Source organism: Pelophylax lessonae (assembly GCF_965119305.1).
Source record: "Pelophylax lessonae genome assembly, chromosome: 1".
In the NCBI taxonomy this organism is placed as follows: domain Eukaryota; kingdom Metazoa; phylum Chordata; class Amphibia; order Anura; family Ranidae; genus Pelophylax; species Pelophylax lessonae.
The window spans coordinates 786279285-786295753 of NC_138768.1; the positions used below are offsets into that span (position 1 = coordinate 786279285).

At 44.3% G+C, this 16469-nt stretch overlaps 1 protein-coding gene across 6 annotated transcripts in view; it reads right to left on the minus strand.

The window, feature by feature from the left end:
- CPEB2 (cytoplasmic polyadenylation element binding protein 2) overlaps positions 1-16148 on the minus strand; it is a gene marked incomplete at its 5' end in the record, with an annotated part of 169273 nt that extends 153125 nt beyond the window's left edge. For 4 of the 6 annotated variants that reach the window (XM_082252719.1, XM_082252718.1, XM_082252717.1 and 1 more), the window contains one exon: positions 15216-15787. In XM_082252719.1, coding sequence (XP_082108845.1) covers positions 15216-15650 — 435 coding nt within the window. Of the gene's footprint in view, positions 1-15215 lie in introns of all 6 variants that reach the window. The other 2 variants (XM_082252715.1, XM_082252714.1) reach the window with 1 other exon arrangement.
- Between the last annotated feature and the right edge of the window lie 321 nt (positions 16149-16469).

Genomic DNA, 16469 nt, shown 5'->3' on the forward strand with positions numbered 1-16469 from the left:
GTTGTATGCACTGCGACAAACCGGTACAACAGAGCCTCAAACAATGGGTGCTTCTCAGGACCCAACACTTTAAAAATGTCGGGTCTGTGCCCACACCAGTTCCTATATGTGGACAGACAGGATAGCTTACATGAAGAAGAAAATCATGTGCAGAGCAGAATATTCTGATTCAAAGGGGAAGTGGGTGCCATGACAGAAAAGACGACATGGAATGTTCTACATTTCGTAAACCTCAAATATACATGTAGTATTCATAATGCATATACCAGCACACCAGAACTAAAACCAAACTTTTTTTTTTTTAGGTTTTTTAGATCAATTATTGAAGGGTTAGAATACTTGCTAGGTACTCCTAACACCACTGGTTGGGAGTGCACAGCTAACAGCGATATAGACAAAGGCTAGCACTCCAGCAAACCTAGGGATGCACCAATCCGATAGTCGGATCGGATATCGCCCCCGACACAGGCAAAATAGCTGGATCGGGGAATCGGTAAAATTAACAGATCCACGGGCCGGAGGAGGGAAGTTTAACCTCTTAAAGACTAAACCCATGACATTTTAGATTTTGAATGCACAATTGTTATAAGGTATCTGCCGATACAGAAGTATAATTTTGTTACAGTACTTCCGGATCGGAGATTTCACAAATCAAAAGATCGGGACCAAAATAGTCGGATCGGTGCATCCCTAAGCAAACCATATAGCTACATAGATGGTAAAGCTGAATAAAGACACCAGTCCAACCAGAGAGCATGTGCATGTGTGTTTTTACTTCAACAAAATGGTGACCATACAGGCCTCTACGATTAAGCCCTGAAAAGGGCAAACGCATCTGAGGAGTTCTCTACAGGTTAAGAAGAAGAGTAGAAGTAATCTTTTACCCATCTCACATTCATGCAACAAGGATTCAGTGTATGTGTGCAGACCAATACACACGTTCGCCAGCACACCATGGATCTTGACTTGCAGTTCAAAACTTGTATTGCAGAAAGATCACATCATACAGGAGAAGTGCAACATATCGGAGCCACGCAAGACACCTTCGTCAGGAATGTGTGATGTGATCTTTCTGCAATAAAAATTTTGGATTGCAAGTCAAGATCCATTGTGTGCTGGCAAACGTGTATTTATCTGTGATATATCCAGTGTCCAGCTGGTGATCACTGAAGCATCCACTCCAGAGGAGCCTTTAATCCAGGAACGTGTGCAATGGGAATATAGACAACAGGTATGTGTGCAGACAGCCACCATTTTGTCGAAGTCCACTAGAGCCCGACAAGCCGATCCTGTGTCTTGCACCAGCCTTTTCACACCCTTATCCGACTGGAACAGGCTTGGGTGGCATTCAAGCTGTACTATTTTCATAGTTTTGGGCTACATTACTGTATGTTTTTATGTCACTAACATTTTCAATACTCTTGTAAATTGTGTTCACTGAGAAACAACTACGTTTTTGACTTTAGCTATACTCCACACTGACACCACCAGCGGTGGAAGGGAATTCCACATCCTTAGCACTCTGACAGGAACCCCTTACGCAGTTTGAGATTAAACTGCTTCTCACCCAACTTTGTGTGGCTGCATGTCTTCTTTACAGACCTTAGGTTAAATAGTTTCCTCCCAATGATAGAATCCCCATTCAAGGATTTGTATATTGAGATCATCTCCCCTCTTAAGCATCGCTTCTAGAGGGAGAATAAGTTTAACGTTTGTAGTTGTTCCTCATATTTGCGATCCTCCAGCCCTCATTTGTTGCCCTTCTCTGGATTCTCTCCAGCTCAAAACACATCTTTCCTGAGGGCCGGTGACCAAAAATGGATGGCATACTCAACATGTGGCCGAACGAGAGTAGTGTGGTAAAAAGTAAAGTTTTACCTAGTGTAAATATCCTGTGACGCATTTAGATCACAGCAAATCTATATTGAAAAAAAGACAAGCTCCACTTACAACATTTTGGGGGCCTCTGCGAAAAGACATGCCACCTTGAGAAAGAGATCCAGCAAGGCCCAGAAACATCATTGGAGGTAGAATATAGGTCTTCTACATTTTGATGTAACCTCAAAAAACCACAAGGTTTGGATGGCTGACTTTTTCTACATTTCTAGGATTTTGCCATCTGTGCCCCTGCTGGGCAGATTCACCATCTTGATTTATCCTGCTGTGTTTTGTTACTCAGACTAAAGATGAGGCAAAAATCTAAAGTTTTAAGTGGTCTGCTATACATAAAGAGAGGGTAAATCTTTCAAACAAAATTGCAATGGTCATGGGACTTTAAATGAGGCAGGTCACTGTAAAAATAGAGAGAGTGCATAAAGTAAGTCTAACCCGGGGCTAGGGAAAAGGACCATGTGAATCTGTGGGAAATATAAATAAAAAGCAACAAACACCCACCAGTAGAAGCCAAATAAGTTTTGGCTTCCACTGGTGGGTGTTTGTTGCTTCCCTTTTCGTCTCCCTGGTCACCAGGGGTTCTGGTGCTTCCCTTTTATTTTCAAATACCTTGGAGCTCTCCTTTTGCCATGTTGGATACATCACTTAGGCACTAATACTTCCCCTGATCATACATACATACACATTTATTCTTCATAGATCATCGGGGGTTAGAGGTGTCTTCATTATCTTTGATATTCCATGGATTGAATCTGGCCTACCCTCTGGTCGCCCCTTTGGCCTGGGTGGGTTCTCCCACCACAGCCCCAGGATAGACATTTGTCCTATGCCCCTATTCCCCTTTTAGATGCTGGGTTCACTCTTTGAGGTGACGTGTAAGTAGAAGGCCCCTTTCACATGGGTCAGATCCGTTTTGACCGACTCCAGTTGGCATCAGTAGAAGGAGCTGTGAGCGCCGAGCGCATAGCCTCTGCCTCCTTCTGTGTTTACCCATGATCTGGACTTTCGCCCCGCACCGTTGACATAATTTACGCTTCTCATGCTGGTTAGTGTGAAGGTTCTCTGCTGGACATCCAGAGCACCACCTCCCCTTGGCGTTCGGGGGATTGTGAAGCTAACAGGTCCACCACAAGCTTCAGGATCAAACACACATTATGAGGGGCTTGAATTGCTTTTATTTCTTGTAAGTGTGCTTAATCTTTCACAATAAATGTTTACAGTCCAATACTACACTTAGTGGAGCCCCCCTCCTTACTTTAAATGTTTTACAGAGCCTCTGGACACACTGAGGATGGATGCCTCGCTCTAAGTGTACATTTCCATCTGCCTGGACAGCAGACTTTTACCACACCTATTTTAAACAGTCCGTTTGGCCAGAGACATTTGACCTTTGGAGCGCTAGATTCTCACTATTTTATTCAGATGAAAATGGACAGCCAGTCCCTTCATCTGATCCAACCCACGAACGTATCGCCTTCTGTCTGTTTTCAGCAGATCTTGTCGCATTGGATGCCAGGCAGGTGTCAGCAGACACAGGTCTGCTGACATCTGCCTCCCCATAGAGGAGAATGGGTGGCCCAAACTGAAAAACAGACAGGGGAACCAGATTGGTCCAATCGTGTGAAAGGAGCCTTTAGGCCATTAAAACCTTTTATCTTTCTCCCCCCCTTGGTAGAGAGCTATACAATTACATATGGAAATTTTTTTCATACTTACCTACATTGATAGATCCCTTCTTGCATCAAAACTACTGATGGAGTGGACAGCGATCCATGAAACAGTGTCTTAGGATGCCAAAAAATATATTATAATATATATATATATATATATATATATATATATATATATATATATATATACATACACACACACACACACACACACACACACACAGTGACCTGCCTCATTTAAAGTCTCATGACCATTGCAATTTTGTATCTACAATTAGGAATGGAGGCATGCAGCGGTGGGTGCTTCAGGTCACAACCTTTTTCTCAGGTTAAATCTTTCAATAGGGATGGGGATTTTTCATACTCATCCTGTCGTGTCTACAGAACATTAGGTAAATCTTTCCAATGGAACACAGATGGTTAAAAAATAAATCTGGCAGGGGGGTTTTAACCATTCCTATTCCATCCAAAAAAAAAGTAATTTTCATCATCTGATCTAGATGTCTGTCCGATTAGCAAATATTGTCTGTGGCAACCATTCTCAACCAGGGGTCCTGCAGAGGTTGCTAAGGATTTGAGCTGTGGATGATTGACCTCCCGTTTGATTGTGCCTGCCTAACTATGGATCCAACGTCACTTGGATCTTACAGCCAGCAATCTGACACCAAGGATCATTTTAGCCATCTGTAGGGGTAGCATTTTGACCACCACTCTAAGGTGAGCATTCTTCCCATGGACTTAAAACATAAGGCCCCTTAGACACGGGATGGCCTCTGTTGAAGTCCTCCTACTCAGCGGGCAATCTGTCCACTGATCAGCGCTGAGCAGGCGGCTGGGCTGGTTCATGTCTGCTCTTCTTATGCCCGCTTTCCTCTATGGACGGTTGGATGTCAATGGACTGCCTGTCCGTTTACACCCAACTGTCATCTGTTTTTAGCAGACAGTATCGGATCAGATAGCAGCGGGTGTCAACAGACACAGGACAGTAGACACCTGCCGTTCCATAGAGAAGACTGAAGGGTCCGATCAGATAAGTCTAAAAAAAAAAAAAAACTGACGGGTGGACCGATGGGTGTGACAGGGCCCTAAAGTATAGACGTCAAGTTCCCACTGACCCCCAATTCTTAGAAGGGTTTCCCTGGACCTGAAAATTACCTTAATTGTAGACTAAATTTTTGAGAAAGGAATTAGCCCATAGACCTTCCTAACATGTTCTAATATCCTTGGTCCAGCTTTTTCCAGCTGAACGCTTTTCGTCTTTTGATAAAGCTGTGGCTGGTGCACTCTTAACAGGGCTTGAACAAAGTTAGTGTGTGCTTTTACACATCTTACAACTTCCATAACTGGTCTATAGCTAGTCTAATGCCTCGTACACACGCATCGATTATTGGCCATGAATTTTCGGCCAACATCCGATCGGCCGATTTTTGGCTTGTTAGTATGATGCTTCCGACAACCGACTCAGACTTTTCGGCCGAAAAAAATCTGGTGTGCAGGCTATAAGATTTTTGTTAGCCGTCAACACAACGGCTGATTTTCCATCAGTCAGTACAGATTTCGGCAGACAAAAATCTGATGAGCAAGACTGGGCATGCTCAGAGAAGAAAAAACACACGGAAAGTAAACCAACACATGACATCACTTCTGAAGTAGATTTTTGTTGGCCGAGAAAATTTTGTGTGCAGTCTAGGCACATTCCAACCAACAAAACACCACTCTGGACAAAAATCAGACGATCGGTCGGCCGATAATCGTGTGTGTACGAGGCATTACAATACCAAAATGAAACCAGGAAAGAAGAACACACCTACCAACCTTAGTATTACGATTTTATACAGCTACAACGTATGGCTTTCATACAGATTCACTATACATTGCAATACAAAAAAAAAAAACCCACCCCCCAACTGATATCCCACAAAATGGGCATATTTTTATAATTCTATCACTATTCCGGAAAATCTACAACCCTTTCTGGGAAGAAAATGACAAGGGCGTCTTTATCCCTGCTGGATGATGCAGCAGGGTTGCTCATGTAAGTAGTATAATATGCCTAAGAGGAAAAAAAAAGAAAAAAACTGGAAGTTTACACTTTCTAAAAAAATGATCAGAAACACTCCATGAGACTTATTCAGCAAATGAGCAATGGAATTCCATCCCTTAAAGCAACCAGAGCAGATTAGCATAATGTATGTAAGGAAAGCCGATATGTGCTTGGTTGCTTTGAGTTACTGCACCCTCCTGCTGTGGAAAACTGAACGCTGGTTTCAAGACAAACAGTAATAAATATTTTATTTGCGGTTTTCAGTGCACAAAAATAATAAAAAACATCCCACTGTATAGCTTCATTGCTAGATAAAACACGAGAATCTATTTGGGTTTCAATACGCAAGGCTTTTATGGACTCTCCACAATCATTGGACAATAGGCAGGAAATAGAAAGTATGAATGAGCCGTCAACCGAAAATAAAACTGCATCTCAGTTTTTATTATTTGAACACAAACGTCTACATAAAAATGATAAAACCAGTCCCTGGATTTTGCAGCCAAGATGAAGACAATGGCAAATCCATGGAAGTCAGAAAAAAAGGCTCTGGCAGAGGAGCCAGGAATGGGACGCTGCCCGTTTGAGCTCATTAGCAGAGATTCTATGTATAGCATGACCACCACACGTCTATATAGTCATAGAAGCTTAGGGAACACGACTACCAGTAGAGGACGGTAAAAATAGACCTGGTCATCTGGGCCCTGCAGGTTTAATGCTGCAAGTGGCTGAGCTTCATCAATCATTCTCACCGAGAATAAATATGACAGAGTTAAGGCAGAAATGAGGAGAAAAGAAAAAGGGTACCTAATACCATTTCTTACATCAATTCACAATATTTCCACTGCAGAAGGCACTACCACTGACACCATTGAACGCATTCATACCACATACTGGTTATTCAGGTTTACAGGCTATTGTGGATACAGAGGCCAATTGATGAAAACACAAGTGCCTTTAGGTGTAACCATTACCCATGGAAACCATTCAGAATAGGCGTTTTGTTGTCATAGTGCAGACGAAAGAAATAAAAGGTTATACAGAGTTGGCTGATACATACTGGTATATATAGCACCAACAATTTACACAGTGCTTTACATTCCCTGCCCAAGGAGCTTGCAATCTAATGTCCCCATTTTACATGCACTTCCATGCTTGAGATCAAATTGAAACTGGAGCCAATGAACCTGCCAGCATAAATCTTTAAGCGTAGGAGGAAACTGGATACCCAAAGGAAACCCACACAAGCACAGGGAGAACGTGCAAACTCCATGCAGAGTGTCCTGGTTGGGATACAATAAGCAGAAAGGCAGGAGTGCCAACTACTGTGCTACCACCTATAGACAAGGCATTCTCAACCAGGGTTCCATGAAATCCTAGAGTTCGAGCTTTGACTGACTGACCTTCCATTTTATGGGGGCTGCATAGTTATGGGTCATTATCCCACTTGATAGAGCCAGCTCCATGACACCAATGAACTTTTTAGCTGCTTGTAAGGGTGGCATTTTGCCTACCACTTTAGGAAAGGCATTGTTCCCATTATCCACCACCAATGAATTGGGTTTTAGCAAGGGTTCCCGAGGATCTAAATATTATTTCAAGGGCTATTCTAGGGCAGTGGTCACCAACCTTTCAGTCCTCACAACCCTTTAAACTCACAGCTTTGAATCCCGTGGACCACTAACCTGAATTTGACATGCCTTAAACGCACAATGCTTCAGCTCTTTGCCCCCTGAATCACACGGCTACCCACTTCTTCCCTATACAGACTCTTGCCTACTTATCCAGCCCGATTAGCGCTGCCTTTGGAAGTCCCCACCTTCACCTTACGCTCGGTGCACTACTCCCGGCACCTCCCTCTGAGTTCACTGGAGCTGTAACTGCAAAGGATGCATCGGGTATCGATAGGTGCTGACAGGTGCTGACAGAATTGACGATCAGCTAACATTGAGAACACTGGAAACATTGGGCGGTATACATCCACCACAATGTTGATTAGCGGCAAAACTCCAGGGGGCCACCAAAATTCTCAGACCAATGGTTGGAGACTGCTAATCTATGGTTAAAAGGTTAGAAAAGGCTGCTATAGGCCTATTGCTTCGCTGAATCGAAAAACCTTCTTGCAGGAAACATTGGTATGGCTCAGGTCATCTGGCTAAGATCTAGGCCAGGCCTTCATCCCTATAATGCAGTTTTCATAAATCGTCCCACATAGACGTTAATGTAAATATTCCTGTTTACCATACAGCGTTCTGCATTCGTTATGTAGAAAGCCAGCAGCTAACGCCACATCCTGAACAAACCAAACAAGTATTCTGTTTACTAGAGACAGCATTTCCATAACCAAAATAGAAGCTATGGGAGGTCTTCTAATAGATGGCATATACCCCGAGAACAAACAAAACATAGCACATGCAAAAGCTAAAGACCAGCGATGCCGGAGGTGGGTGGAAAAGAAATGTGTTTAAATCTGAAAGCCTTGTGCGATATAACAAAACCCACAGAGTCATTTTTATTTAATCAGATAAGTGGAATTCCAGGCTGCCAGAGATCCAATCTCGCACAGAGCCATTGTTACACCATCCTATGAGCAACCACTTTTACAAAGGGCATCAGAAAAGCTAGAACAAGGGTACAGAGACGTCACAAAATCAATATATGGGATCAGTCTTACTGTACCAGTTATCAGTAAAAGCAGATCTAGAGCCACCGCCTGCACTGAAGGGAAGGGAAGGCCAACCAGACATCAAACAGGGTAACATTAGTTATCTCTCCTGGCGTTAAGTCTTTTATGGTCTGCTAAACCAATCAGCAACAACCAAGTGAACTACATAAATGCCACCTCTAACTGTATCTACCATTGGCATAAAAAAAAAAATATACAGACTCAGTCCATAGAAGCTAGCATAGGGTCCAGTGCTTTAAAAACTCATACATTTAGAACAGCTCAACAAATCTCAAGAGCCAGACTGCCAAATTACAGATGGTGCCATCTTTTTTTTTCCAGTTATTGAAGTTGGCTTCTAAAGAAAAACCTGCTAGCTCCCGATTCTATAAAACTTGCCCACCCCTGATTTAACAGAAGTCAAATAATGGTCAACTTAACAGCATTATTTCCAGGAGGTGATAAGAACCCTGCTAATTAAAGTGTACTCTTCAGCGCTGCTCAACATTGGATGTCAATGTTCAGATAACACACTTAGGAGAACTGACAGACACACAATCAATGTGACATCCAGACCGCTCACTAGGCCTCCTGCTAAAGGGTTGCTGAATTGGTTAAAAGATATAGAAACAAAGATGCAGTTTTTTGCCTGTTCCCAATTTTGGCAAAACCATGCAACTGGCCAGCAAAAACCGAAACCTCATAAAACCACTATGCCAATATGTAGACATGTAAATCCCAATGCAATGACTGGGTAAAAGGACTGGATAATATGATCCCAACAACGAGACACCCACTAGGCCTCTTGTGAAATAAGAAAGGGTAAAAAGACATAGAAAAAAAGGGAGATGGACCATTCAAAGTTTGCCCATTTCCATTTTGACAAGAAATGGTATCAAAAAATAGAAATCCCAAAATGCTACAATATGCCATCAATTACATTGAAATGAAGATCTGTACATCCCAAGTAGATGAAAGATATTAGATCCTCACAGCAAAATCCTCACAATTAATGTGATCAGGGCCATCTTACCGAATGGGCATGCTGGGCAGTTGCCCGGGGGCCCCACCTGCCCAGCAACCCAGCCAAGAATTAGTCTTGATTACCGTGTTAATCCCACCGCCGAACTTAGCAGGTGGCAAGCGCCTGCCTGCCCTGTGCTGCTGTCAGGCCACTTGGGCCGTGGAGGGGGAGCCCAAAACTGCAGGAATGCCTGTCCGCCTCCATGGGAACAGCCACACACAGGACAGTCGAGTCTGACTCCCGTCCATGTGTGTGTGTGTGTTAACCGGACCCAGCCGCCCAACTTGGAAGCTGTCATTAGCCTGGCACTGCTGTTCCAATAAATATCGCATTATCGATAATTTGCATTTTTTTCTCATGGGTGATTGTGTAGGTGGGGCCCCAGTGCACTGCATTGCCCGGGGCCCTTTAATGCTCTTAAGATGGCACTGAATGTGATCAATACAAAGTCACACCCAGACTGGTGTCACTAGGCCTCTTGAGAAATATGGAAGGGTTAAAAGACTTCAAGACAAAATGATTTGCCCTTTCCCATTGACAAAATCATGCAAATAGACAACAAAAATAGCAAAGATCACAATGCCACTCTATTCCAATGAAATGAAACCCAAATTAAAAGATTGGGTCACTGGATTGGATATTAGGCGTTCACAAATGATGTGGCTGCAACAAGGAGACACCCAGACTGATGTCACTAGGCCTCTTGAAAATGATGGAAGGGTTGAAAGACATAGAAACAAATGGAGATGCACCATGAAAGGGAAATGTCTGTCACAATAATGGAGAACAGGCAAAGAGCTAGCAAAATGGCAACCTCACAATGTCACCTTCTGTCAGCAGTGCCAATGAAGACCTGTACAACCCAGTGCATGGTTTTTGACCGTATACAAAAATAGTAACCTCACATTTAAGGCCCGTACACACGATACGAAAATCGGAAGTAAAAATTTCATCCGAACGATTTGCCGATTTTTGGATTGTTAGTATGGGGCTTTCGACAGCCCATTACGAATTTTCGGACGACAAAAACTGGATGTGCAGGCTATAGAATTTTTTTCGTACGTCAACACAACGTCCGATTTTTGTTTAATAAGTACAGTTTTCATCCGAAAAAAAAATCGTAAGAGCAAGACTAGGCATGCTCAGAAACGAAACAATACATACAAAACAATTCAACACATGACATCAATTCTGAAGTTGAATTCGGTCGTACGAGAATTTTCGTATGAAAGTAACCTTCACTTTCCATATGAGACTAGCATGCAACAAAAAACGGATGAAAGATCGTTCGATAATCTGATCGTGTATACGAGGCTTAACACCCTGTAAAAATTGTGCCAATGAAGATCTGGACAACCCAGTGTGCATGGTTTTGTCAGAATAATGGAAACTGGCAACCTCACAATGCTACCCTACACCAATGAAATGAAGACAAATCCAATGCAATGATTGTATAATATGACTGGATAGTCTGCGCTCACAATGAGGACCATACAATGTGAGCATTACAAGGTGACACCCAGACCAGTGTCACTGGGCCCTTTGTGAAATATGGAAGGCATAAATGACATAGAAACAAAGATGCACCATGAAAGATGGAATGGTTTGCAAGGGAGACACACCATAAAATATGGTTTTGACAGAATAAATGAAAACAGCCAAGGAGCTAGTCAACCTTACAATGTCACGCTATGCCAACCTGTACAACCCAATCCCTGTGTAGTGGGGAATAGATATTAGTAGCAGACAGGAAAAAAAAAAAAAAAAATACAAAATCAATGTGATCACTATAAGGTGATGCAAGACCTTTTTGAACATATGTAAAGAATAAAAGATAAAGAGAGCGATACTCCATGAAAAATGGTGCGGTCAAAATAATGGAAACCAGCTAAGTGCTAGCAACAAAGGCAACATCACAATGCAACCCTATGCCAATGATGACCTGTACAAGCCAATGGAATGACTGTGTAATGGGACTGGATATTAGGTGTTCACATCAAAGACAAAATCAATGTGATTATTACAAGGTGACACCTAGACCAATGTCACTAGGCCTCCTGTGGAAGGATTAAAAGACATTGAAACAAAGGAGATATATGCAACACAAGATATAAAATTTGAAAGGTATTGTCATAATAATGAAAATTTGGCAAAGGGCTAGCAACCTGACAATGCAACCCTATGCCAGCTGTGCCAATAAAGCCCTGTACAAGCCAATGCAATGACAGTGTAATAGGACTGGATTTTAGGTGCTCACATTCAAAGTGGTCATCATTACAAGGCGACACCCAAAGCGATGTCACTAGACCTCTTCCAAAATATAGAAGGGTTAAAAGACAAATGGAAAATCGGCAAAGCGCTAGCAACTTTACAATGCCACCCAATGTCAGTGGTGCCAATAGAATCCTTACAACCCAATGCAATGACTATGTAATGGAAACAGGCAAAGAGCTAGCAAAAAATTTGACTTTATATTGGACACCCACAGCAAATGCAAGACAGTGGATGTCATCGCTACTAGGGGACAACCAGACCGGTGTCACTAGGCCTCTGACAAAATAAGGAAGGGTTAAACAAAAAGGGAGATGGCACCACTAAAGACTTGTCAGAATAATGAAAACAGGCAAAAACCTAGCAAAAATGGCAACATTGCTATGCCAAGACCTGTACAATCAGGGACTGATGTGAACGTACAATATATATGTAAAGCGCTGCGTAAATTGATGGCGCTATACAAGTACCTGTAATAAATAATAAAATAAGTCAATGCAATGACCGCATAATGGGACTAGATTTAAGGTGCTCACATCAAAGACAAGACAATCAATGTGATCATTACAAGGGGACACCCAGGCCAATGTCACTAGGCCTCTTGTGAACAATGGAAGAGTTAAAAAGGCATTGGAAAAAAAAAAAAAAGGGAGATGCAGCATGAAACATGGATTTGTATGAGTTTGTCATCATGGAAACCGGCAAAGATTTAGCAACCTTACATTACCACCCTATGCCAGCTGTGCCAATGGAAGAGCTGTAAAACCCAATGCAATGACTAATGGAACAGGCAAAGAGCTAGCAATGGGATATTGGGTGCTTACAGCAAAGACAAGAAAACAAATGTGACTACTATAAGGTGACAACAGACCAATATCACTAGGCCTTGTGAACTACTAAGGGGTTAAAGAGACATTGAAAGAAAAGGGAGATACCACATGAAATAAGAATGGTTTGTCATAATAATGGAATCCAAAAGAGAGCTAGCAACCTCACAATGCAACCCTATGCCAATGAACACCTTTACAAGCAAATGCAATGACTGTGTAATGGAAAAAGGCAAAGAGCTAGCATAAAATGAGACTGGATGTTCGATGCTCACAGCTAAGGCAGGACAATGATCATTACAAGGCTGCAACAAAAAGGTGTCACTAGGCATCTTATGAAATTTGGAAGGGTTAAAAGTCAAAAAGGGAGATAAGTCATGAAAGATCGTTTTGCAACCTAAAAATGCCACCCTATGCCAGCAAAGACCTGTACAAGCCAATGCAATGACTGTGTAATGGGAATAGATATGAGGAGCTGACCGCAAAGGGAGGACAATCAATGAGATCACTGCAAGGTGACAACTAGGCCTCCTCCTATAAAATATGGAAGGGTAAAAGACAAAAAGGAAGATACATCTTAAATATGGTTTTGTCATTAGAGTGGAAACCGGTAAAAAGCTAGCCGAAAAAAATCCACCTTATTATGCCACCCTATGAAGACCTATACAAAACAATGCAAGGTGTAATTGGGCTGGATATTAGATGATCATATCAAAGACAAGACCATAACTGAATACTACAAGGTGACACCCAGACTGGTGTCACTGGGCCTCTTACAAAATATTGAAGGGTTAAAAAGACAAAAGAAAAATGGAAACCGGCAACCTGACAAGTCCACCCTGTGCCAGCTGTGACAAAGCCATGTACAACCCAATGACAGTGTAATGGGACTGGATTTTAGGTGCTCACATCAAAGATATGCCAACCAATTTGTCATTACAAAGTGACACCCCAACCGGTGTCATACAAAATGTGGAAGGGTTAGTGCGGGATCACACATATGCGATGCGGAAACCCTGCGAATCCACTGCGGGTTCCCGCATCGCACTCGAATCACAGGCAGTTCACACTGCCATATGGGAATTGCTGGGGGTGTCAATACCAAGTTAATGACACCCCCAGATCAGTACGCATATCGCAATGCGAACTGTCAATTCAGAAACAAATCAGATTGCATAGGTGTGAACACCCAAGCGATCCGATCCAAAAAGGGGTCCTGTGCGACTTTGGTCCGAATGCAATGCAAATTCAGCCATACAATCTGTATGGCTAAATTCACAACGCACAGAGATCGCATGTTATTTGCACAGCAGTGTGGTGTGAATCACATGCGATGTCTGACACTGCATATGTGTGAACCGGCACTTAGACAAAAGAAAAATGTAAACCGGCAACCTCACAAGGCCAGCTGTGCCAATAAAGCCCTAAACAACCCTATGCTATGACAGTGCAATGGGACTGGATATTAGGAGCGGACAGCAAAGATGGGACAATCAAAGTGACAGCTAGGCCTCATACAAAATATGGAAGGGTTAAAAGACAAAAGAGATACATCTTGAAAGAGAATTGGTCAGGAAAATGGAAACCGGCAAAGAGGCGCTAGCCAAAGAAAAAAAAAAAAAAAAATTCAACCTTACAATGCCACCCTATGCCAGGCGTGCCATTAAAGCCCTATACAACCCAATGCAATGAGAGTATAAAAGGACTGGATATTAGGTGCTCGCATCAAAAACAAGACAACAAATAGGCCATTACAAATGGACACCCAGGCCAGTGTCGCCAGGCTTCTTACAGACTACGGAAGGGTTAAAAATGGATACCAGCAACCTCGCAAGGCCACCTTTTGCCAGCTGTGCCAATAAAGCCCTATAAAACCCAATGCAATGACTGTGTAATGGGACAGGATATTCCAACCAATGGTCATTACTAATTGACACCCCAACCGATGTCACCGGGTGTCTTACATATTATGGACGGGTTAAAAGACAAAAGAAAAACGTAAACCGGCAACCTCAGGGGCCACCCTATGCCAGCTGTGCCAATAAAGCCCTAAACAACCCTATGCAATGACAGTGTAATGGGCTGGATTATAGGTGCTCACATCAAAGACAACCAATTGTGACACCAAGGTCTCTTCCAAAATACCAAAGGGTTAAAAATGGCAAAGAGCTAGCAAATAATGCCAACCTCCCAATGGAACCGTGTGCCAATAAAAGCCCTGTACAACCCAAAAACTTAGGGCTGGATTTAATTTGCTCAGATCAGACATGCCAACCAATTAGTCATTACAAGGAGACACCGCAAGCTCTTACAAAATATGGAAGGGGTAAAAGACAATAAAAATGGAAACTAGCAACCTCACAAGGGCACCCTGTGCCAGCTGTGCCAATAAAGCCCTATACAACCCAATGCAATGACAGTGTCATGGGAATGGATATTAGGGGCTCACATCAAAGACATGCCAACCAATTGGTCATCACAAGGAGACACCGCAACCTCTTCTTACAAAATATGGAAGAGGTAAAAGACAAAATAAAAATGGAGACTGGCATCCTCATAGGGCCACCCTGTGCCAATAAAGCCCTATACAACCCAATGCAATGACAGTGTCATGGGAGTGGATATTAGGTGCTCACATCAAACACATGCCAACCAAATGGTCATTATAAGGAGACATTAATATTCTGAAGGGCTAAAAGGCAGCAAATGCCACCCTATGACATAAGAGTGGATTTTAGGTGATCAGATGGAATAGACCCATTAGGTGACCCCAGACCTACAAATAATGGGTAGATGCATGCCATGGGGGGTGGGCACCTACCTGGTGGTGGTTGTAGTTGTTCCTCTGCTGTAGGTAGGCAGCAGCCTGGTGGTGTTGCGGGTTGAGTTGCGGGCTGACCGGGGATCTCCGGCTCTGTTGCTGCTGTTGGCTGATGTTGATCTGGGCAGAGAATGGGCTCTGGAATCCGGGCACATTGATGCCAGGGGAGAAGCTATGGAAGAAGGCCGGGTTGATGGAGGAAGGGATGCCAGGGTAGAAGGTGTCAGGCTCCGGGCTCTGTAGGGCATTGAGGTTGGCAGGGTGGGGCGCCCCCGCCGGTTGTTGGCTCTGCGGTGGTGGAGGAGGAGGGGGGGAGGAGGTTTGTACCGACCAGGGGGTCCCGAATCCCGGCAGGGAAGGGGAAGATCCGGGACTATGTTCTGCCGGTCCGGTGAAGGAGCTCCCTAGGAGGAGATGTCCGCCCTGCGCCTCCATCTGTAGCTTAGACTTGTGAGCCAGGGAAGGGGGAGAAACATGGGGGTCCCCGGCGGGTGGGGGCCCCTCCTCACCGGAGCTGGAGGAGGATGAGCAGGAGGAGGAGGAGGAGGAGGACGGTGAGGCCGGTAGTAGCTTGTCGGGAGCCTCCACACCGAGCTCCTCCGCCTTAGGATGACCGACCTCCCCCGGCTTGTTCAGCTCCTCCCTGTACACAGCGCCCGGCTCCTGGGGGCTGAACTCCTTCCTATGGTGGCCCTTGTCCTGGGGGGACACCTGGTTACCCCCGCTCTTAGGATACTTTCCTCCGGTCACCCCCAGTAACAGCTCGTCCTGAGGGTATCCCGGGAGGAAGAGGGGGCTCCCCCCCGCCGGGTACTGCGGGTTACTCCGGTACGTTCCCCCTCCACCGGAACCGAACAAACCGGAGCCGCCACCTCCTCCGCTCCCTCCGCCACCGGCGGCTGTCTGCAGTAACCCGAAGCCGTAATCCCCCATAGAGCCCTCCGCTAATGATACACTCCGAGCCAGCCGAGCGAGGACTATATACACGGGATCTACACACCGATCACCGGACCGGGCTTCTCATATTACCGGGGAGAGGGAGGGGGCACCGTACGGCTCGGGGAGTGCTTTGTACTGGGAAAGGGGCCCTGTGCTGTCCGCTCTCACCCCCTCCTCTCCTCCTAATGCCGGCTCCCTCACCGCAGCGCCCCATTAAAAAGCCCGGAAGCCGCGTCAGTGTGACGTCCTCCGCCCGACCATTAATATTCATCCACCGACCTACTTACCGGGGACTAGACGGAACCCCCTCCCCCC